Source organism: Pristiophorus japonicus, chromosome 20 (assembly GCF_044704955.1).
Source record: "Pristiophorus japonicus isolate sPriJap1 chromosome 20, sPriJap1.hap1, whole genome shotgun sequence".
NCBI lineage: Eukaryota > Metazoa > Chordata > Chondrichthyes > Pristiophoridae > Pristiophorus > Pristiophorus japonicus.
In genome coordinates, this window is record NC_091996.1 from 10,398,800 (window position 1) to 10,422,926 (window position 24,127).

The following is a 24,127-nucleotide window of genomic DNA, read 5'->3' on the forward strand; positions in this document are numbered from 1 at the left end:
ATAATTAAGAGGGCAGATGCCATTTGTTCATGATGAACAATCCAGATTAGGCTGACTGCTTATTTCAACAATTGTCCTGGTTTAAGAAGTTACTAAAGTTACTTATATAGGGTCAGCCCTTGAAGGCTAGAATCCTTTCACAGCTAGGATTTCCAAATGCAGCTTGTCTTATTCTTAAACAAGTTATAAAGTGGAATTTTTAAAGAAGTTAGAAGGTAGCGCCTTATTTTTAAAGAAGTTAAAAGGTAGAATTCCTTCACAAGCTGTGGCTCAGTGGGTCGCACATTCGCCTCTGAGTCAGAAGGTTGTGGGTTCAGGTCCCACTCCAGAGACTTGAGCACAAAATGTAGGCCGACATTTCCTGTTGGAGGTGCCATCTTTTTGGATGAGATGAAATGTTGTGCGCAAATTGACTGCTGCATTTCCTACATTATGACGGTGACTCTATTTCAAAAGCTCTTCATTGGCTACAAAGTGCTTTGGGACTTCCTGAGGTCGTGAAAGGCAAGTCTTTCTACCTTGCTACATGGCGACTTGTTTACACGGTAAGGTGAGTGGGTATCGAAGGCATGGCCATGGATAAGCAACGGAAGGAAACAAGGGTCTCCATGAGCGGTGCTCGGTCACTAAAGATGGGTGGTGGGGGGAATATTAGGTGTGGGGCCCCAAGGGATCCTTGCCAGCTCCCCTTCTGTCCCTGGCCCATTTAATGACCTAGAATCACAGTTTTAATGAAAAGTAGTTTCATTCATAGATGACACCAAACCGGGAGGACTGGATGTTCTCAGCAGCCAAGATACTATTCAGGGAACTCGAATGTTTTTGACTCTTTCCCCAACTCAGTTTCTTCCAGAATTCCTAAATCCTGCAATAATCAGAAAAATGCAGCATTTTTAAGCACTTTTGTTGACTGCAGCTGATTTTATTTTTATTCTCTTATCTACGTAGGCTATTTTTGACTTGACCGCCAATATTTTTCAAAACCTCTCAATGAAAGAGCCAAAGGCCAAACGATATCCATGGATGAAACACAGGCTGTGGGCTTCACACTCGTCTGGCCATGCTCCCAATACAGAGGACAAAAGTGAATTGAAGGTAAGATACCAGGTTTACTTTTTAACTTGAACGTTTTCTCAGTTACAAATATTCATTGGCTGTAAATTGCCTTGTGACTTCCTGAGGTCATGAAAAGCTATATAAATGCAATGCCATTCTTTTTTTCTCTCTTTCTCTCACTCTCCTTTCTTCTTTTTCCTTCTTTCTTTCACTCTTGCTTTCTTCCTTTCGTTTTTGCGAAATGACAGAAATGTTGTTATCTGTGGTTAACAGTGCGACTCTGGGATTTATTACCAGAAGTGATGTATGGGCAGACATATGATACTGCAGGAAACTGATCCGACACATTTACAAGGAATTGTCTGATGATCCAGACTGTTCAGCACAGCTACAGGCCAATTAACTGTTCCAAAGAGCCTGTGCCTTATAGCACTGAATAATCGATTGCTTTAAATATCAGTTCATTGTTATAGATTTCAGTCAGCAAAGAGGAGTTTATTGGCCGAGCATAGTCCAATAAGCATGTGTTGCAAACCAGCACAGAAAAGAGTGATATTCAGGGTGCCTCTGCGTTTGAAATAAACTTTCGGGTATAAATGTTTCCTTAAGGGTGATTTAAATGTTGCAGATTTAAAAGAAAAGGATTTTTACATTTTTTTTTTATAAGTCGTTCATCCAAAGAAAAGTGACCAAGTTATTAAATCTGGACGGAAATGACTTGGAAACGAGAGGAAAGCTGCAGAAACTGATGAAATATGGCAAGAGCCAAAGGGACCGGGTTGACATCATCCTGGTAAGTCAAGTCGTCACTGGCGGTTATCTCATAGAAACAATGGGCCCAAGTTTCCACATGATTTGCGCCTGATTTTTAGGAGCAACTGGTGGAGAACGGACTATCTTAGAAATCGCAATTCTCCACATTTTTTTTTCTGCAGTTCTAGTCAGTTAGAACAGTTTCACTTTGGAACAGAATTTTTTCTTCAAAAGGGGGCGTGTCCGGCCGCTGACGCCTGATTTCAAAGTTTCCACAGTGAAAACGTACTCCAAACTAACTTAGAATGGAGCAAGTGAAGATTTTTGTAGAACTGAAAAAACCTGTTCTACACATTAAAAAATCAGGCGCAGGTTACAAATTAGGCGTCCAGAACGAGGTGGGGGGGGGGGGAAGTCATTAAATTCTATAATAAATCCTTATTTATACTTATACAAATATTATACAAATAAATCCAACCTGAATAAACATTTATAAGCAAAGAAAAGATTAAATAAACCATCTTCCTACCTGTGTGAAAGTGCTTCAGCCAGGGAGAATGCTGCAGGAAGCCTCACAAGTTGAGGCAGCCGTTCGTTCGATGGCAGGGGGGGGAGGAGGCAGCCGTTCCAGACGGCGGGCGGGGGGGGGGGAGGAGACAGTGAGAAGGCTGCAGGAAGCCTCACAAGTTGAGCAGCCATTCCCGACGGCAGGGAGGGGGAGGCCGTCGGGAAACGGCTGCCTCAACTTTCTGAGGCTTCCTGCAGCCTTCTCACTGCTGCGAGAAGCCTCAGTGCTGATGTGCTGATGGCAATGTGCTTTTATTAAAAAATGTTCAAAAATTAAACAGCTACAAAGAACTACAAAAATGGCCGAGTGCCAATGTTTCCTTCACACTGCGCGTGCGCGAACGCTCCAACGCGCACGCGCAGGGCCGGCAGGAAAAAAACTAATTTAAATGGTACCCGCCCCCTCCCACTTACAAAATTGGCGCGAGTGGTAGGCTCCGCCCCCCTGGGCGCCGCGCCAAGCAGACATGGAGCTGCAGGGCGCTCCAGAATCGCGCGTTTTGTTTTCGGCGCGAAAAACGGGCGCCCAGCTCGGAGGGGCGCCCGTTTTTTATCGTGTGGAAACTTGGGGCCATAGAAACATAGAAAATAGGTGCAGGAGCAGGCCATCTGACCCTTCGAGCCTGCACCACCATTCAATAAGATCATGGCTGATCATTCCCTCAGTACCCCGTTCCTGCTTCCTCTCCATATCCCTTGATCCCTTTAGCCGTAAGGGTCATATGTAACTCCCTCTTGAATATATCCAATGAACTGGCATCAACAACTCTCTGCGGTAGGGAATTCCACAGGTTAACAACTCTCTGAGTGAAGAAGTTCCTCCTCATCTCAGTCCTAAATGGCTTACCCCTTATCCTAAGTATGTCCCCTGCTTCTGGACTTCCCCAACATCGGGAACATTCTTCCTGCATCTAACCTGTCCAGTCCCGTCAGAATTTTATGTTTTTATGAGATCCCCACTCATCCTTCTAAACTCCAGTGAATACAGGCCCAGTCGATCCAGTCTCTCCTCATATGTCAGTCCTGCCATCCCAGGAATCAGTCTGGTGAACCTTCGCTGCACTCCCTCAATAGCAAGAACGTCCTTTCTCAGATTAGGAGACCAAAACTGAACACAATATTCCAGGTGGGGCCTCACCAAGGCCCTGTACAACTGCAGTAAGACTTCCCTGCTCCTATACTCAAATCCACTTGCTATGAAGGCCAATATACCATTTGCCTTCTTCACCGCCTGCTGTACCTGCATGCCAACCTTCAATGACTGATGTACCATGACACCCAGGTCTTGTTGCACCTCCCCTTTTCCTAATCTGCCGCCTTTCAGATAATATTCTGCCTTCGTGTTTTTGCCCCCAAAGTGGATAACCTCACATTTATCCACATTATACTGCATCTGCCATGCATTTGCCCACTCACCTAACCTGTCCAAATCATCCTGCAGCCTCTTAGCATCCTCCTCACAGCTCACACCGCCACCCAGTTTAGTGTCATCTGCAAACTTGGAGATATTACACTCAATTCCATCATCCAAATCATTTATATATATTGTAAAGAGCTGGGGTTCCAGCATTGAGCTCTGTGGCACTCCACTAGTCACTGCCTGCCATCTGAAAAGGACCCGTTAATCCCGACTCTCTGCTTCCTGTCTGCCAACCAGTTCTCTATACAAGTCAGTACATTACCCCCAATACCATGTGCTTTGATTTTGCACACCAATCTCTTGTGTGGGACCTTGTCAAAAGCCTTTTGAAAGTCCAAATACACCATATCCACTGGTTCTCCCCTGTCCACTCTACTAGTTACATCCTCAAAAAATTCCACACTATTTCATCCTTAATAATTGATTCCAACATTTTCCCCACTACTGATGTCAGGCTAACTGGTCTATAATTACCCGTTTTCTCTCCCTCCTTTTTTTAAAAGTGGTGTTACTCGATCGAGTCATGCTTTGTTTGGGTGAATGAAATGAAACACGGTGAAATTGACAGAGCTGTCCATTGAGCTTCACTGGGTCACCATGTGCCACTTTAATGTAGGAGGCTTAAAGGGGAAATGTATCCTGATGAAAGAGAGTCGGGATAAATGGGTCATTTTCCGGTTGGCAAACAGTGACTAGTGGGGTGCCACAGGGATCGGTGCTGGGTCCTCAACTATTTACAATCTATACTAATGATTTGGATGAAGGGATCGAGTGTAATGTAGCCAAGTTTGCTGATGATACAATGATGGGTGGGAAAGCAAGTTATGAGGAGGACACAAAAAAATCTGCAAATGGAAATAGACAGGCTAAGTGAATGGGCACAATTTTGGCGGATAGAGTATAATGTGGGAAAATGTGAGGTTATCCACTTTGGCAGAAAAAATAAAAAAGCAAATTATTAGTTAAATGGAGAAAAATTACAAAATGCTGCAGTACAGAGGGACCTGGGGGTCCTTGTGCATGAAACACAAAAAGTTAGTATGCAGGTACAGCAAGTGATCAGGAAGGCAAATGGAATGTTGGCCTTTATTGCAAGGCGGAGAGAGTATAAAAGCAGAGAAGTCCTGCTACAACTGTATAGGGTATTGGTGAGGCCACACCTAGAGTACTGCGTACAGTTTTGGTCTCCTTATTTAAGGAGGGATATACTTGCATTGGAGGCAGTTAAGAGAAAGTTCACTAGGTTGATTCCTGAGATGAAGGGGTTGACTTATGAATAAAGGTTGAGCAGGTTGGGCCTGTACTCATTGGAGTTCAGAAGAATGAAAGGTGATCTTATCGAAACGTCTAAGATAATGAGGGGGCTCGACAAGGTAGCTGCAGAGAGGATGTTTCCACTCATAGGGGAATCTAGAACTAGGGGGCATAGTTTAAGAATAAGGGGCCGCCCATTTAAAACTGAGCTGAGGAGGAATTTCTTCTCTCAGAGGGCTGTAAATCTGTGGAATTCTCTGCCCCAGAAAGCTGTGGTGGCTGGGTCATTGAATATATTTAAGGCAGAGATAGACAGATTTTTGAGCAATAAGGGAGTAAAGGGTTATAGGGAGTGCGCAGGGAAGTGGAGCTGAGTCCATGATCAGATCAGCCATAATCTTATTGAATCGCGGAGCAGGCTCGAGGGGCCGTATGGCCGACTCTTGCTCCTATTTCTTATGTTCTTAGAGAACACACACGGAAATCAGTCTCCATTTGACATGAATATATACTGACTGTGGTACTGTTCCCTGTTTCATTGACAAGCAGCCAGCGGTGTCTGAGGACAGGTACTGGGACAGGGCGGCTAACACCTGACATTTTTCCTAAGATATGCTACCCATTTTATCAGTCTCTGGTGCATTACGACTAACTGAATTCTGCTAGGATTCAAACCCAGTACCTTCTCCCACAAGTCCAACACTGAAGCAGCTAATCTAACTGCCTTATCCATAAGCAAATGAATTGTTGTGTAATCCTTTTATATTGTTAGACAACAACAATAACAACTTGTACTTATATTGTGCCTTTAACATAGTAAAATGTCCCAAGGCACTTGACATGGGTATAATTAGGCGAAATAGTTGACACCAAGCCACATAAAGAGAAATTAGGGCAGGTGACCAAAAGCTTGGTCAGGTTTTAGGAGCATTTTAAGGGAGAAAAGAGAGATAGAGAGGTGGAGAGATTTAGGCAGGGAGTTCCAGAGCTTGGGGCCCAGGCAACAGAAGGCACGGCCGCCAATGGTGGAGCGATTATAATCAGGGATGCTCAAGAGGGCAGAATTAGAGGAGCGCAGACATCTCGGGGTGGGGTGCGGGGTGGGGGAGGTGGGGTGGGGGGGGCGGTTTTGGGCCCGGAGAAGATTACAGAGATAGGGAGGGGCGAGGCCATGGAGAGATTTCAAAACAAGATTGAGAATCTTAAAATCATGGCATTGCTTAACCGGGAGCCAATATAGGTCAACGAGCACAAGAATGATGGGTGAGCGGGACTAATGGTGCAAGTTAGGACACGGGGCAGCCGAATTTTGGATGACCTCAACTTTACGTAGGGTAGAATGTGGGAGACCGGCCAGGAGTGCGATTGAATAGTCAAGTCTAGAGGTAACAAAAGCACAGATGAGGGCTTCAGCAGTGAATGAGCTGAGGCAAGGGTGGAGACGGGCGATGTTACAGCGGTGGAGATAGGCGGTCTTAGTTATGCTGCGGATATGTGGTCGGAAGCTCACTTCAGGGTCAAATATGACAAGATTGCGAACATTGTGGTTCAGCCTCAGACCGATGTTAGGGAGAGGGAGCTATCTACACATTTACCAGCGTCTCTTGATATCTTTTACTGTGTTTTATGCTGGTTGCAGGGAATCTGGGAGCCAAGGTTGTGTGCAGACAGCCCCCTCTTGATGTGGCATAATATAGTTCTGGGAACTGGTAGTTGGGAGGAGAATTGTCCATTGTCATATCACTGGAGCAGGAAGTCCGAATGAATAATTAATCGGTCTCTCGCCCCTTGCCATGACCCAACTCCAGCCAAGAGGGCAGGATGGCTGAGCCAATATTGTCCGTTTTACACGATCATCCAAAGGCCCAATTACTCCCCCCATTCCAACCACACATCCCCATCTTTTAATTCTGGAGCTTGCTGTTTAATTCACTCTAGGCTATTAAAATGCAAGTCTCTTCCACCTGTTGGTGGTAAAGGTCCATGATCAAATGATCATAGAATCATAGAAATTTACAGCACGGAAGGAGGCCATTTGGCCCATCATGTCCGCACCGGCCAACAAAGAGCTATCCAGCCTAAACCCACTTTCCAGCTCTTGGTCCGTAGCCCTGTAGGTTACAGCACTTCAGGTGCACATCCAAGTACTTTTTAAATGTGGTGAGGATTTCTGCCTCTACCACCCTTTCAGGCAGTGAGTTCCAGGGCCCCACCATCCTCTGGGTGAAAACATTTCCCCTCAAATCCCCTTTAAACTTCCTACCGATTACTTTAAATCTATGCCCCCTGGTTGTAAACCCTCTGTTAAGGGAAATAGGTCCTTCTGATTCACTCTCTCTAGGCCCCTCATAATTTTATACACCTCAATAAAGTCTCCCCTCAGCCTTCTCTGTTCCAAAGAAAACAACCCCAGCCTATCCAATCTTTTCTCATAGCTAAAATTCTCCAGTCCAGGCAACATCCTCGTAAATCTCCTCTGTACCCTATCTAGTGCAATCATCTCTCCTGCAATGTGCACGCAGTACTCTAGCTGTGGCTTAACTAGTGTTTTAAACAATTCAAGCATGACCTCCCTGCTCTTGTATTCTATGCCTCGACTAATAAAGGCAAGTATTCCGTATGCCTTTCTAACCACCTTATCTACCTGTCCCGTTACCTTCAGGGATCTGTGGACCTGCACTCCCAGGTCCCTTTGTTCCTCTACATTTCTCAGTGTCCTATCATTTAATGTGTGTTCCATTGCTTTGTTAGCCCTCCCCAAATGCATTACCTCACACTTCTCTGGATTGAATTCCATTTGCCACTGTTCTGACTGGTTCATTGATATCATCCTGCAGTCTACAGCTTTCTTCTTCATTATCAACCACACGGCCGATTTTAGTATCATCTGCAAACTTCTTAATCATACCCCACTACATTCGTCTAAATCATTGATATATATCACAAAAAGCAAAGTGACCTGATCTCGGGGGCAGTCTCAATCCAGCTTCGATTAAGCTTGGGTTTATTTTGGCATTAAATCACTGCTTCTTTTTTGCCGCATATGATTATTTATTATTATTCTCTCTATCTGGTCACAGCGCGCAGGGTTAAGCTTTCTGTTTTATAGGCAGCACGGGACGCAGAGCCGCGACTGACTGATGGATACACCTCAGAACACGGCCTTGATGGGTGCAAATTGATGGCCGCTGTCGCCCGTCGGTGGCAAGTCCCATCCGACAGATGATTCCGTTCTAGGAACTGACTGATGGGCCAGGCTCTTGCACGCGAATCAAATGTCCTGCGTGATTGACATTCTGGGAATCTTTTTTTAAAATGAGTACATTTGATTAATGGCTGTCCTTGTGCTGAAGGCTCGCGTCAGGCTACTTTAGAGGGGCAAGGCCGTGACCTACTTCTGTTGCCATGGAGCTACAGGTGATACGTTTATGTTGGATCTCCTGCGCACAGCTCACTAATCAGCCGGGGAGTGGGGCGCCTGAGGTAGGCCGAGCCAGAGGACTCCATTAAAAAAAAACACGTAAAGATCAAATGATGTCGTTTTGTGAGTTAGTCTTGTGCTCAGGGTCAGTGCAGCAAATGCACGTTTGTCGTTTTCTGACCTTTTTTGAGGTGCTTAGTAAAAAGCGTATTATCACTAAGATGAAGGAAAAGGGGTTGAAAGGGTAATGGGAACAGGGTGGGTAAATGTGTGCTTGTGTGGAGGGTAAACATTGGCACAGATTGCTGGCTGTAAAGTGCCTAAACGAAAGATGAGGTACTGTCATTGGAACAGCACCTCATCTTTCAATTAGGCAATTTACAGCCTTCTGGACTCGACATCGAATTCAACAATTTCAGACCATAACCTCTGTCCCTATTTCTTTTCTTGTTTTCTGGGGTTTTTTTCTCTTTCCCACAGCAGCTGTTGATGATTCTGCCATTTACACCCTATTTAGACTCATCTTTTGTTTCTTAACTTGTCCCGTTACCATCTCCTTTTGCCTTGCGCCACCATCCCTTTTGTCTCTCTAATCTCTCCTGCCTTCCACCCAATCACAGACCTTCCTTTTTGTTCTTTCCTCCCCTCCCTGCTCCCCTTTTCCCACCCCTGCACTTGCTTACAAACCTGTTGCATCTCTCAACTTTTTCCAGTTCTGACGAAGGGTCATCCACCTGAAAAGTTAACTCTTGTTTCTCTCTCCGCAGATGCTGCCTGACCCGCTGAGTATTTCCAGCATTTCAGCTCGTCCCACTCCCTCGCCCTTTCCCCGTAGCTCTGCAGTGTTTTTTCCTTCTGGCACTTAATCCAATTCCCTTTTGAAAGCAGTGATTGACTCTGCCTCCACCACCCTTTCAGGCCGTGCATTCCAGATCCTAATCACTCGCTGCGTAAAATATGTTTTCTGATGTCGCCTTTGGTTCTTCTGCCAATCACCTTAAATCTGTGTTTTGAACTTTATAAAACACTGATTTGGCCTCAACTGGAGTATTGTGTCCAATTCTGGGCACCACACTTTAGGAAGGATGTGACGTCCTTCGAGAGGGTGCAGAAAAGATTTAGCAGAATGACTCCAGGGATGAAAGACTTCAGTTATGTGGCTAGACTGGAAAAGCCCCGTTTGGAAAATCTCCACCCCTGCCTCAGCTCATCTGCTGCTGAAACTCTCATCCTTTGTTACCTCGAGACTTGACTACTCCAATTAACTCCTGGCTGGCCTCCCACATTCTACCCCATGTAAACTTGAGGTCATCCAAAACTCGAGGTCATCCAAAACTCGCTGGCCCATATCCTAACTCGCACCAAGTCCCGCTCGCCCATCACTCCCTGTGCTCGCTGACCTACATTGGCTCCCGGTTAAACAACACCTCGATTTCAAAATTCTCATCCTTGGTTATTATTACATCCATGGCCTTGCCCCTCCCTATCTCTGTAATCTCCTCCAGCCTCACAACCCCCCCCCCCGAGATGTCTGCGCTCCTCAAATTCTGATCTCTTGAGCATCCCTGATTATAATCGCTCAACCATTGGTGGCCGTGCCTTCAGCTGCCTGGGCCCCAAGCTCTGGAACTCCCTCCCTAAACCTCTCCGCCTCTCCAACCTCGCTTTCCTCCTTTACGACGCTCCTTAAACCTACCTCTTTGACCAAGCTTTTGGTCATCTGCCGTAATTTCTTCTTAGTGGCTTGGTGTCACATCTATTTGTTTTGTCTTATAACACTCCTGTGAAGCGCCTTGGGACGTTTCACTAAGTTAAAGTCGCCATATAAATATAAGTTGTTGTTGCTGAGTTTAGGGGTGTTTCAATCAGCCTCAGTGCATCTGGGCAAGAAAGGGAAAAATCTGCCAGGGTTCCCACTTCTGATCGTGACCCCCTGCACACGTGGGTGGGCACCAGGTGAAAATGGGACAGCTTCTGCAGTTGAATAGCCTGCTGACACTGACGAGGTGACGGATGACAAGTGAAAAGTAGCTACTTGTGTGATTTACCGGAGGTCTCCTGGCATCTGTCGCACAGTGGCCCTGCATCAGCCGTTGGGTGGGTCAGGTAATGTATGCAATTGTGAGTATGCTCACAGGTTTGTTGAGCTGTTGCCTCCTGGTGGGTCAGTGGCGGGTGGATTCCCTGCCGGAGGAGCTCAGGCCTTTTGCCTGGAGCACGACTCATCTCCTCTATCTGGGGGTCTACCTTAGCCTCGACGAGGAAGCCTGGCCGGCAAACTGGCAAGAGGTGGAGGCCAAGGTCGCCGCTCGCCTAGGGGGCTGGACAGGACTGCCCCGAGTGCTATCTTACAGGGGTCGAGCGCAAGTCATAAACCAGCTGGTGGCTGCTATAGAAACATAGAAACATAGAAAATAGGTTTCAGGAGTAGGCCATTCGGCCCTTCGAGCCTGCACCGCCATTCAATGAGTTCATGGCTGAACATGCAACTTTAGTACCCCATTCCTGCTTTCTCGTTATACCCCTTGATCCCCCTAGTAGTAAGGACTACATCTAACTCCTTTTTGAATATATTTAGTGAATTGGCCTCAACAACTTTCTGTGGTAGAGAATTCCACAGGTTCACCACTCTCTGGGTGAAGAAGTTTCTCCTCATCTCGGTCCTAAATGGCTTACTCCTTATCCTTAGACTGTGACCCCTGGTTCTGGACTTCCCCAACATTGGGAACATTCTTCCTGCATCTAACCTGTCTAAACCCATCAGAATTTTAAACGTTTCTATGAGGTCCCCTCTCATTCCTCTGAACTCCAGTGAATACAAGCCCAGTTGATCCAGTCTTTCTTGATATGTCAGTCCTGCCATCCCGGGAATCAGTCTGGTGAACCTTCGCTGCACTCCCTCAATAGCAAGAATGCCCTTCCTCAAGTGAGGAGACCAAAACTGTACACAATACTCCAGGTGTGGCCTCACCAAGGCCCTGTACAACTAAAGTAAGACCTCCCCGCTGCTATACTCAAATCCTCTCGCTATGAAGGCCAACATGCCATTTGCTTTCTTAACCACCTGCTGTACCTGCATGCCAACCTTCAATGACTGATGTACCATGACACTCAGGTCTCGTTGCACCTCCCCTTTTCCTAATCTGTCACCATTCAGATAATAGTCTGTCTCTCTGTTTTTACCACCAAAGTGGATAACCTCACATTTACCCACATTATACTTCATCTGCCATGCATTTGCCCACTCACCTAACCTATCCAAATCACTCTGCAGCCTCATAGCATCCTCCTCACAGCTCACACTGCCACCCAACTTAGTGTCATCCGCAAATTTGGAGATACTACATTTAATCCCCTCATCTAAATCATTAATGTACAGTGTAAACAGCTGGGGCCCCAGCACAGAACCTTGCGGTACCCCACTAGTCACTGCCTGCTATTCTGAAAAGTACCCATTTACTCTTACTCTTTGCTTCCTGTCTGACAACCAGTTCTTAATCCACGTCAACACACGACCCCCAATCCCATGTGCTTTAACTTTGCACATTAATTTCTTGTGTGGGACCTTGTTGAAAGCTTTCTGAAAGTCCAAATACACCACATCAACTGGTTCTCCCTTGTCCACTCTACTGGAAACATCCTCAAAAAATTCCAGAAGATTTGTCAAGATGATTTCCCTTTCACAAATCCATGCTGACTTGGACCTATCATGTCACCTCTTTCCAAATGCGCTGCTATGACATCCTTAATAATTGATTCCATCATTTTACCCACTACCGATGTCAGGCTAACCGGTCTATAATTCCCTGTTTTCTCTCTCCCTCCTTTTTTAAAAAGTAGGGTTACATTGGCTACCCTCCACGCCACAGGAACTGATCCAGAGTCTATGGAATGTTGGAAAATGGCTGTCAATGCATCTGCTATTTCCAAGACCACCTCCTTAAGTACTCTGGGATGCAGTCCATCAGGTCCTGGGGATTTATCGGCCTTCAGTCCCATCAATTTCCCCAACACAATTTCCTGACTAATAAGGATTTCCCTCAGTTCCTCCTTCTTACTCGACCCTCTGACCCCTTTTAGATCCGGAAGGTTGTTTGTGTCCTCCTTAGTGAATACCGAACCAAAGTATTTGTTCAATTGGTCTGCCATTTCTTTGTTCTGTTATGACTTCCCCTGATTCTGACTGCAGGGGACCTACGTTTGTCTTTACTAACCTTTTTCTCTTTACATATCTATAGAAGCTTTTGCAGTCCATCTTAATGTTCCCTGCAAGCTGCCTCTTGTACTCTATTTTCCCTGCCCTAATCAAACCCTTTGTCCTCCTCTGCTAAATTTCTCCCAGTCCCCGGGTTCGCTGCTATTTCAGGCCAATTTGTATGCCACTTCCTTGGCTTTAACACTATCCCTGATTTCCCTTGATAGCCACGGTTGAGCCACCTTCCTTTTTTTATCTTTACGCCAGACAGGGATGTACAATTGTTGTAGTTCATCCATGCGGTCTCTAAATGTCTGCCATTGCCCATCCACTGTCAACCCCTTAAGTATCATTCGCCAATCTATCCTAGCCAATTCACGCCTCATACCTTCAAAGTTACCCTTCTTTAAGTTCTGGACCATGGTCTCTGAATTAACTGTTTCATTCTCCATCCTAATGTAGAATTCCACCATATTATGGTCACTCTTCCCCAAGGGGCCTCGCACAACGAGATTGCTAATTAATCCTCTCTCATTACACAACACCCAGTCTAAGATGGCCTCCCCCCTAGTTGGTTCCTCGACATATTGGTCGAGAAAACCATCCCTTATGCACTCCAGGAAATCCTCCTCCATCGTATTGCTTCCAGTTTGGTTAGCCCAATCTATATGCATATTAAAGTCACCCATGATAACTGCTGCACCTTTATTGCAATATCACTGAGGAGGACACAAACAACCTTCCGGATATAAAAGGGGTCGGAGGGTCTAGTAAGGAGGAGGAACTGAGGGAAATCCTTATTAGTCGGGAAATTGTGTTGGGGAAATTGATGGGATTGAAGGCCGATAAATCCCCAGGGCCTGATGGACTGCATCCCAGAGTACTTAAGGAGGTGGCCTTGGAAATAGTGGATGCATTGACAGTCATTTTCCAACATTCCATTGACTCTGGATCAGTTCCTATGGAGTGGAGGGTAGCCAATGTAACCCCACTTTTTAAAAAAGGAGGGAGATAGAAAACAGGGAATTATAGACCGGTCAGCCTGACATCGGTAGTGGGTAAAATGATGGAATCAATTATTAAGGATGTCATAGCAGTGCATTTGGAAAGAGGTAATATGATAGGTCCAAGTCAGCATGGATTTGTGAAAGGGAAATCATGCTTGACAAATCTTCTGGAATTTTTTGAGGATGTTTCCAGTAGAGTGGACAAGGGAGAACCAGTTGATGTGGTATATTTGGACTTACAGAAGGCTTTCGACAAGGTCCCACACAAGAGATTAATGTGCAAAGTTAAAGCACATGGGATTGGGGGTAGTGTGCTGACATGGATTGAGAACTGGTTGTCAGACAGGAAGCAAAGAGTAGGAGTAAATGGGGACTTTTCAGAATGGCAGGCAGTGACTAGTGGGGTACCGCAAGGTTCTGTGCTGGGGCCCCAGCTGTTTACACTGTACATCAATGATTTAGACGAGGGGATTAAATGTAATATCTCCAAATTTGCGGATGACACTAAGTTGGGTGGCAGTGTGAGCTGCGAGGAGGATGCTATGAGGCTGCAGAGCGACTTGGATAGGTTAGGTGAGTGGGCAAATGCATGGCAGATGAAGTATAATGTGGATAAATGTGAGGTTATCCACTTTGGTGGTAAAAACAGAGAGACAGACTATTATCTGAATGGTGACAGATTAGGAAAAGGGGAGGTGCAAAGAGACCTGGGTGTCATGGTACATCAGTCATTGAAGGTTGGCATGCAGGTACAGCAGGCGGTTAAGAAAGCAAATGGCATGTTGGCCTTCATAGCGAGGGGATTGGAGTACAGGGGCAGGGAGGTGTTGCTACAATTGTACAGGGCCTTGGTGAGGCCACACCTGGAGTATTGTGTGCAGTTTTGGTCTCCTAACCTGAGGAAGGACATTCTTGCTATTGAGGGAGTGCAGCGAAGGTTCACCAGACTGATTCCCGGGATGGCGGGACTGACCTATCAAGAAAGACTGGATCAACTGGGCTTGTATTCACTGGAGTTCAGAAGAATGAGAGGGGACCTCATAGAAACGTTTAAAATTCTGACGGGGTTAGACAGGTTAGATGCAGGAAGAATGTTCCCAATGTTGGGGAAGTCCAGAACCAGGGGACACAGTCTAAGGATAAGGGGGAAGCCATTTAGGACCGAGATGAGGAGGAATTTCTTCACCCAAAGAGTGGTGAACCTGTGGAATTCTCTACCACAGAAAGTTGTTGAGGCCAATTCACTAAATATATTCAAAAAGGAGTTAGATGAAGTCCTTACTACTAGGGGGATCAAGGGGTATGGCGAGAAGGCAGGAATGGGGTACTGAAGTTGCATGTTCAGCCATGAACTCATTGAATGGCGGTGCAGGCTCGAAGGGTCGAATGGCCTACTCCTGCACCTATTTTCTATGTTTCTATGTTTCTATGTACCCCTAATTTCCTGTTTGATGCACTCCCCAACATCACTACTACTGTTTGGAGGTCTGTACACAACTTCCACTAACGTTTTTTGCCCTTTGGTGTTCTGCAGCTCTACCCATATAGATTCCACATCATCCAAGCTAATGTCCTTCCTAACTATTGCATCAATCTCCTCTTTAACCAGCAATGCTACCCCACCTCCTTTTCCTTTTATTCTATTCTTCCTGAATGTTGAATACCCTTGGATGTTGAGTTCCCAGCCCTGATCATCCTGGAGCCACGTCTCTGTAATCCCAATCACATTATATCTGTTAACATCTATTTGCACAGCTAACTCATCCACCTTATTACGGATACTCCTTGCATTAAGACACAAAGCCTTCAGGCTTGTTTTTTTAATATCCTTTGTCCTTTTAGAATTATGATGTCGTGTGGCCCTTTTTGTTTCTTGCCTTTGTTTACTCGGCCTTCCACTATTGCTTTTTACCTTTCTACCATCTGTTTCTGATTCCATATTACTTTGCCCTGTCTCGCTGCATAGGTTCCCATCCCCCTGCCATATTAGTTTAAACACTCCCGAACTGCATTAGCAAATGTTACCCCCAGGACATCAGTTCCAGTCCTGCCCAAGTGCAGACCGTCCCTTTTGTACAGGTTCCACTTCCCCCAGAACTGGTTCCAATGTCCCAGGAATTTGAATCCCTCCCTCTTGCACCACTGCTCAAGCCACGTATTTATTCTAACTATCCTGCTCCCTCTACTCTGATTAGCATGTGGCACTGGTAGCAATCCAGAGATTACTACCTTTGAGGTCCTACCTTTTAATTTAACTCCTAGCTCCCTAAATTCAGCTTGTCGGACCTCTTCCCGCTTCTTACCTATATCGTTGGTACCTACATGTACCACGACAACTGGCTGTTCACCCTCCCTCTCCAGAATGCTCTGCAGCCGCTCCAAGACATCCTTGACCCTTGCACCAGGGAGGCAACATACCATCCTGGAGTCTCGGTTGCAGCCGCAGAAACTCCTATCTATTCCCCTTACAATAGAGTCCCCTATCACTATAGCTCTCCCACTCTTTTTCCCGCCCTTCTGTGCAGCAGAGCCACCCATGGTGCCATGAACCTGGCTGCTGGTGCCTTCCCTGGTAAGTCATCTCCCCCAACAGTATCCAAAACGGTATATCTATACTGTGGTACCGGCTGGTCACTTTGACCCCTCCCCCTGCGTTTGTCGCCAAGATACAGAACAAGCTGGTGGACTTCTTCTGGAATAACAGGAAACACTGCGTCTCTGCCGCGGTCTTGAGTCTCCCGCTTAGGGAGGGCGGTCAGTCGTTGGTGTGCGTCGGCACCCAGCTAGCGACTTTCCGTCTTCAGACCCTGCAGAAATACCTTTACGTCGCGCCCCCTCCTAGGTGGCGTGCGCTGGCAACGTATTTCTTCCGCCAGCAGTACAGCCTCAATTATGACACACAGGTCCTGTTTGTGAGCCTGGGGGGCATCAGGACCGCCGTCCAGGGGCTGCCTGTCTTTTACCAGGAACTCATCAGAGTCTGGAACAAAGTCTCCACCAAGCGCAGGTCTCCCCGTCTGGAGTGACGGCTGTCCTGCAGGAGCTGCTGCTCGGGAATCCGTACCTCCACGACCGCGGTTTTAGGTGGCAGGCGGACGAGAGGGCTGTGGCTGGCGAGGTGACCAGAGTCAGGGACCTACACGATGGCGGAGGAGCGGGCTGGATGGCACCATACACGCTGGCACGGCGCCTAAGCTGGGTTGACGTCTGGCACGCAGCCAATGCCATCGAGTCGCTAAAAACAGCTCTGGGCCCTGACTCCGTTAGGTGTGTCGAGGAGGCTCAAGCACGTGGGGAGAGCCCGTCCGAACTGACCCCCGTCCAGACGGAATTCCTCATCGGCGCCAAGCCCCGAAACCTCCCTCGGGGGCCGGCGCAATCCCCGCCGTGCCTTTCAGTTCTGCGCGGAGGGGTTTCCTGTACGGGCTGCTCCTGCACACTCTCAACTTTGCCATCCTCGCCTGCCGCCCGGACACGCCATGGCGCACCATCTTGCCGTCCGGAGGAGGCGGGTGTCCCAGATGGAGTGCACTCTACGCGCGAGTCCTCCCCCTATTTATCGGGGACTTGGCCTGGAGGGTGGTGTACAGAGCCGTCCCGTGCAACAAATTTTTAAGCCGGTTCACAGGCTCCCAGGCCGCCTGCAATTTCTGCGGTCTGGAAGAGTCCGTGTTCCACGTTTTTATGGAGTGTGCGAGGTTGCAGCCCCTGTTCCATTATTTGAAGGGGCTGCTCCTCAATTTTTGGCTGCACTTCAGTCCCACACTGCTGATCTTTGGGTACCCTGTGCGGAGGGGAGCGGGTAGGTCCGAGGGCCTCCTCATAGGACTGCTCCTGGGCCTGACCAAGGTGGCCATCAGCCGGTCCAGGCAGCGGGCGGTTGACAGGGTTGTTCAGCCCAACTGCCTGTCTCTCTTCCGCACTTACATCTGAGCCAGGGTGTCCCTGGAGATGGAGCACGCAGTGTCCACCGGTACACTCGCGGCCTTCCGTGAGAGGTGGGCGCCGGAGGGACTGGAGTGCATCATCACCCCCGGCAACCAAATTTTTATTTGATTTTATATGGTTTAAAGTTTAATTTGTTTTATTGCCAGGTTTTTTTTTAGTGTCCCCCTCCCCTTTTATAGAGGGCACTTGTATATATTTGTGTTTTAGTGCCCCAAAAAAAACACAAAAGAAAACCACACAAAAAAACACACAAAAAAACAAAAAAAAAGGAAACAAGGGCCTTGAAAAATGTTTGGAGTGTCCCCCAGATCAGGGTGACTTGATTTAACTGTTTAATTTTGTGTTCCAATCAAAATAGTTGCAGAGCTGTTGAGTTGTGAGTGGCTTAGCCAGTCACGTGATGTTCACAAGACTCAATAAAACCCCAGCCAGTTGGGTTCGGGATGATCCACGATGAGGCAGGTGGTTGTGAGCCTGGTGGATGAACTGGTAATGTGTAGTGTGATTGTTAAACCTTTTGCTAATAAACCAACTAGTTCTTAATAGCAATGTGTTGCTATGAATTCTTAAGCAAAGAACCCATCAAGCAAATACATTACAGGTCAGGTAGAGCAAAGAAAAAAAATCAAAGTGGTATTCTCAGTCTAACATCGCTCTCCTGTTTAGATCCAAGAACTGCATGAGGAAGAGAGTCAGTGGGTTGAATACGCTGACGATGAGCTAGCTGTGAAGATGAAGCTAACTGAGGACATCTTTAACATCCTGATCCATGACACTGTAGATGTCCTCGACTCCATCTGTGACAGGAGGTCACTAGGTCGAGCTCTCACAGCTTAAAGCATGCGATGGCAGAAGGCAACGTATTATTCACAAAATTAAAGACAGACGCTGTCAGACCAACCCGTTGAAATGTATCTCCAGAACACTCAACTACTGAGTCAGAAAGTTGTGGGTTCGAGTCCCACTCCAGGACTTTACAAAATCTAGGCTTGACACTCCAGCGCAGTACTGGGGGAGTGCAGCACTGTCTGTACTGGGGGAGTGCAGCACTGTCTGTACTGGGGGAGTGCAGCACTGTCTGTACTGGGGGAGTGCAGCACTGTCTGTACTGGGGGAGTGCAGCACTGTCTGTACTGGGGGAGTGCAGCACTGTCGGATGAGACGTTAAACTGAAGCCCCATCTGCCCTCTCACGTAAAAGATCCCGCGGTATTATTTTGAAAAAGAGCAGGGGATTTCGCCCCGGTGTCCTGACCCAATATTTATCCATTCATCAAAATCGCTAAAAACAGATTATCCGATCGTGCTGTTTGTGGGAGCTTGCTGTCTGCAAATACAACCGTGCCTACACTTCAAAAAGTACTTAATTGCCTGTATGGAGCTTTGGGACGTCCTGAGGTCGTGAAAGGCGCTATATAAATCCAAGTCTTTTCTTTAATCTCTTTACTTACCTTGTCTTCCCTTCAAATCTTTTCAACCTTCGCCCTTCACCTAGATTCCTCACGAATAACATTCCCACCGACTGCGCAGAGATTAAAGGGCTCCTGACAGAAGTGTGCAGAAGGTATTCATTTGGTGCTGACCGTCGACCAGTGTGAATGTTCGATCCTCACATTGCTCGGTATCACACAGTTAACTTAATTTCTAAGCATGGTGGAGGCCTCTTACATTCCTAACGGAGCAGTATAAGACTTAAAGTAAACATAAAGGACAAGAAATTCGGTTGGTTAGCGCCTGGGCGGTAACGGAGCGCTAAGCACCTCCCACTTGAGCGCCGCATTCTCAGCGCCTGCCGCGAACTTCATTGACGGTTTAGCGGCGGCACTGACAGTTTGCGCTGCGCTCGCGAGCCCCGCCCACTCAGTGATGTCACCGAGTGTGCGACGCCCCCCCCGTAGCCCCGCGTTCGCAAAATTCAGTCTTTCCCCTGCGAGAGCGGCGGGGGGTAAAGCAGTCGGTCCAGCGACGATCCTGAGGCGATATCGTCCGGTGAGCAAGGGCTGAAATTTCACTTTTTCAACTTTTATTTAAATGTTGCAGCAGTGGGACAAGTGATGGTGAGTTTTATTGACATTTTCACCAGGATTTTTTTGTCCACCTTCAAGCGATAGGATGCCAGCATCCTAGCCCCCAAAAAGATTGAGTGGGCCTCCTGCGCTATCGCTCCGTTAGCGCCCGAAGAGGAGTGTGGGACGCTTCCCTTAGTGCTCGACTCTCCTCTTGGGCGATACAACTGAATATCCCACTTTGAGGCGGTAGACATCGCCCGGTGCTAAAGATACCGCCCCAAAGCGGGCGGTACCAAATTTCTAGCCCAAAATAGCCAGGTACCAAATGCTGGTCAGGGCCATTGCGTTCTCACCCTGCGAAGTCACGAATTATTGAGGTTTTTGCAGAATTGTCATCATTAGCAAAACGATCCGCAGAACTCGAGTCATGTCCATGTAACACAAAGGATACAAAGCTCCTGAATGTTTAAAAATCTGAAACAAAATGTAGAAATGAACAGCAGGCCAATCAGCATCAGAGACAAAAAGCAAGTTAACAATTACACAGAAACAGGCCATTCGGCCCAACCATGCCACCGTTTATGCTCCACTCGAGCCTCCTCCCATCTTTCCTCATCTAAATCTATCTGCATAACCCTCTAGTCCCTTCTCCCTCATATACTTGTCCAGCCTCCCCTTAAACGCATCTATACTATTCACTCCAACCATTCCCTGTGGTAGCGAGTTCCACATTATCACCACTCTCTGGGTAAAGAGAGTGGTGATAATGGATTTCTTGGTAACTATCTTGTATTGATGGCTTCTAGTTATGCTCTTCCCCACAAGTGGAAACATTCTCTCTGTATCCTCTCCATCAAAACCTTTCATAATTTTAAAGACTTCAATTAGGTCACCCCTCAGCCTTCTTTTATCAAGAGAAAAGAGACCCAGTCTGTTCATTCTTTCCTGATATGTATACCCTCGCATTTCTGGTATCATCCTTGTAAATCTTCTCTGTGCCCTATCCAGTGCCTTTGTATCCTTTTTATAATATGGCGACCAGAACTATGCGCAGTACTCTAAGTGTGGTCTAACTAACGTTCGATACAGGTTTAGCATAACTTTCCTACTTTTCAATTCTACATTTGGCAGTGACCCTTAATCAGAGATGACCAAATAACAACCAACCTAGAATGTATTGATGTTATGTTGGCAGATTTGAATTGCGGTTTTACATGATAAATTATCTTGTATTTTCTAATCTCCCATCTCCCTCGGCCACATATAACCTCTGCCCCCGTTGGTGCTCCAATGCGTTTTGGGATTTGAGCGGTGATTGCTCATGGGTAGGAATTCCCATCTTTTTATTTTATTTGTTCATGGGTTGTGGGTGTCACTGGCAAGGCCGGCATTTATTGCCCATCCCTAATTGCCCCTTGAGAAGGTGGTGGTGAGCCGCCTTCTTGAACCGCTGCAGTCCGTGTGATGAAGATACTCGCACAGTGCTGTTAGGGAGGGAGTTCCAGGATTGTGACCCAGCGATGATTAAGGAACGTCCGATATATTTCCAAGTCAGGATGGTGTGTGACTTGGAGGGGAACGTGGAGGTGGTGGTGTTCCCATGCGTCTGCTGCCCTTGTCCTTCTAGGTGGTAGAGGTCACGAGTTTGGGAGGTGCTGCCGAAGAAGCCATGGCGAGTTGCTGTAGTGCATCTTGTAGATGGTACACACTGCAGCCACGGTGCGCCGGTAGTGGAGGGAGTGAGTGTTTAAGGTGGTGGATGGGGGGCCAATCAAGCGGGCTGCTTTGTCCTGGATGGTATTGAGCTTCTTGAGTGTTGTTGGAACTGCACTCATCAAGGCAAGTGAAGAGTATTCCACGACACTCCTGACTTGTGTCTCATAGATGGTGGAAAGGCTTTGGGGAGTCAGGAGGTGAGACACTCGCCACAGAATACCCAGCCTCTGACCTGCTCTAGTGGCCATAGTATTTATGTGGCTGGTCCAGTTAAGTTTCTGGTCAATGGTAACCTCCAGGATGTTGATGGTGGGGGGATACGGCCATGGTAATGCCGTTGAATATCAAGGGGTGGTGGTTAGACCCTTGCTTGTTGGAGATGGTCATTGTCTGGCACTTGTGTGGCATGAATATTACTTGCCACTTATCAGCCCGAGCCTGAATGTCATCAATGCGGGCATGGACTGCTCCACTATCTGAAGGGTTGCGAATGGCACTGAGCTCTGTGCAGTCACCAGTGAGCATCCCCACTTCTGACCTTATGATCGAGGGAAGGTCATTGATGAAGCAGCTGAAGATGGTTGGGTCTAGGACACTGCCCTGAGGAACTGGGGCTGTGATAATTGACCTCCAACAACCACAACCATCTTCCTTTGTGCTAGGTATGACTCCAGCCAGTGGAGAGTTTTACCCCTGATTCCCATTGACTTCAGTTTTACTCGGGCTCCTTGGTGCCACACTCGGTCAAATGCAGCCTTGATGTCAAGGGCAGTCACTCTCACCTCACCTCTGGAATTCAGCTCTGTTGTCCATGTTTGGGCCAAAGCTGTAATGAGGTCTGGAGCTGAGAGCAGACCAAGCAAATGTAGATTGTTTCCACACAGGGAGGGAGGAAATATTAGAGTCATTTAAGCTATTTCCATGCTGTCCCTTCATGCTGCCGAGAGCATAGTGATAGAACTGTTTGAATACATTGACCGTCCATCTTTGAACAGCACAAAGGAGAAGAACTCCACCACCTGGAAGCATTGGTTTCATCGGAACACCATCGCTTCCAAGCCACACACCATCCTGACTTGAACATACGTCGGCCGTTCCTTCATCGACGCTGGCAGGAGATATACCTAACTTGAAGGAAGATGGGTGTGGTTGCTGGAGGTCAATCATCCCAGGCCCAGGACATCACTGCAGGAGTTCCTCAGGACTGTGTCCTAGGCCCAACCAAGTTCAGCTGCTTCATCAATGACCTCCCCTCCATCAAAATCCTGGCACTTGGTGCCGCGCAGCATTGTGGGAGCACCTTCACCACGCGGACTGCAGAAGAAACTCTTATCACCACCTTCTCCAGGGCAATAAATGTCGGCCTCACCACCGAGAATGAATCTTTTTCAAACTCCTCGGGCAGGAGAAAGACATTTCTACAGGTTAAAGGCTAGAAATTGCATGGCGCCCCGCTCGGGGTGCAGAAGTATCGTCTGGCACTGCATCATTCCAGCGGACGGGAACTTCCGGTTTTAGCGCTCCAGGAGGGAAGTGGAGCGCTAAATCAAGCGCGGCCGCTTTTCTCTTGGAGCGCCAATCAGAGCGAGGGGGCGGTAGCGGCAGAGCTCTGAGCAATATCCCGTGCAGCGCTGCCGGATTCACAGGCTCCTTCCCTCCCTTAAAGAGACGGGCCAATGCTGAGGGCGTTTCAAGGTAAGGCTTCGACTGGTTGGCGATGGCACCTGCAATCCGCGAGGACTCTGACGGTGCATAAGAACATAAGAACATAAGAATTAGGAACAGGAGAAGGCCATCTAGCCCCTCGAGCCTGCTCCGCCATTCAACAAGATCATGGCTGATCTGGCCGTGGACTCAGCTCCACTTATCCGCCCGCTCCCCGTAACCCTTAATTCCCTTATTGGTTAAAAATCTATCTATCTGTGACTTGAATACATTCAATGAGCTAGCCTCAACTGCTTCCTTGGGCAGAGAATTCCACAGATTCTGGGAGAAGAAATTCCTTCTCAAAGTCCTGAAAGTCCTGAAGAGGCCCCTCCTCCTCTGGTGGATTTTCTCCAATTATATTCTGATGGCTTTATCTCAAAAACCGGGAGTCCTGGATGTCATGTATCCAACCAGCATTGTAACCCATGTATAATCTGACCTAAGTTGTACACTGTGAGAACAGTGACCACTAGGTGGTGAACTTGTGGGAGACACTCCTAACCTGGACCTTCAGATATAAAAGGGGAAGCTCCATCCACTTCCTGCACTTGAGTGCTAAGGAATAAAGGACAGGTCACAGACTGACCTTCTATCAAGCATGGGCCTCGTGTGCATTTATACTGTGTAGTAAGGACGGATCACTGGGGCACTCCATTCATAAGACATTTGGTAAGCACCTTTTAGCTTCCTGCATGTACAATCCCAATTAAATTGCTGCAGGCCCTTAAAGTTTTATTCAGACTGGGAGGTCGCCAGCACTTAAATGGCAGCCTAATCCATTCCACGACTGACATCAACATAGCCCCAAAGCAGCAATGACAGCAGAAGCAGTGCAGGACGGATCAATCGCACGGCATTGGGAAAAATTCAAAAAAAGCAGCACAGTGGGGTGAAAATAGAACCGTGCCTTTAATTACCGGCTACACAAGCGGCCAGCCCAAGGTGACAACGCCTCCTGCAGCTGCCGTTGTTGATGCCCGGCGATGCTGCAGGTGATGCGGGAGCGAATATCGCATCCGGGGCGGTAACAGGGCGCTGCGCCTCCGATGACATCACGATCTCCGGGGCGCAGAAG

General features: G+C 47.4%; 1 protein-coding gene across 2 annotated transcripts in view; it reads left to right on the plus strand.

Annotated features, from left to right (window-relative positions):
- The first annotated feature begins 995 nt into the window (after window positions 1-995).
- The window catches only part of LOC139232867 (centrosome-associated protein 350-like), a 29,503-nt gene continuing 6,371 nt past the window's right edge, over window positions 996-24,127 (plus strand). Inside the window, exons 1-3 of one of the 2 annotated variants that reach the window (XM_070863356.1) lie at window positions 996-1,095; window positions 1,724-1,849; window positions 18,288-18,610. In XM_070863356.1, coding sequence (XP_070719457.1) covers window positions 1,024-1,095; window positions 1,724-1,849; window positions 18,288-18,458 — 369 coding nt within the window. In that variant the 5' untranslated portion in view covers window positions 996-1,023 and the 3' untranslated portion in view covers window positions 18,459-18,610. Of the gene's footprint in view, window positions 1,096-1,723; window positions 1,850-18,287; window positions 18,611-24,127 lie in introns of those variants that run through there. The other variant, XM_070863357.1, reaches the window with a different exon arrangement.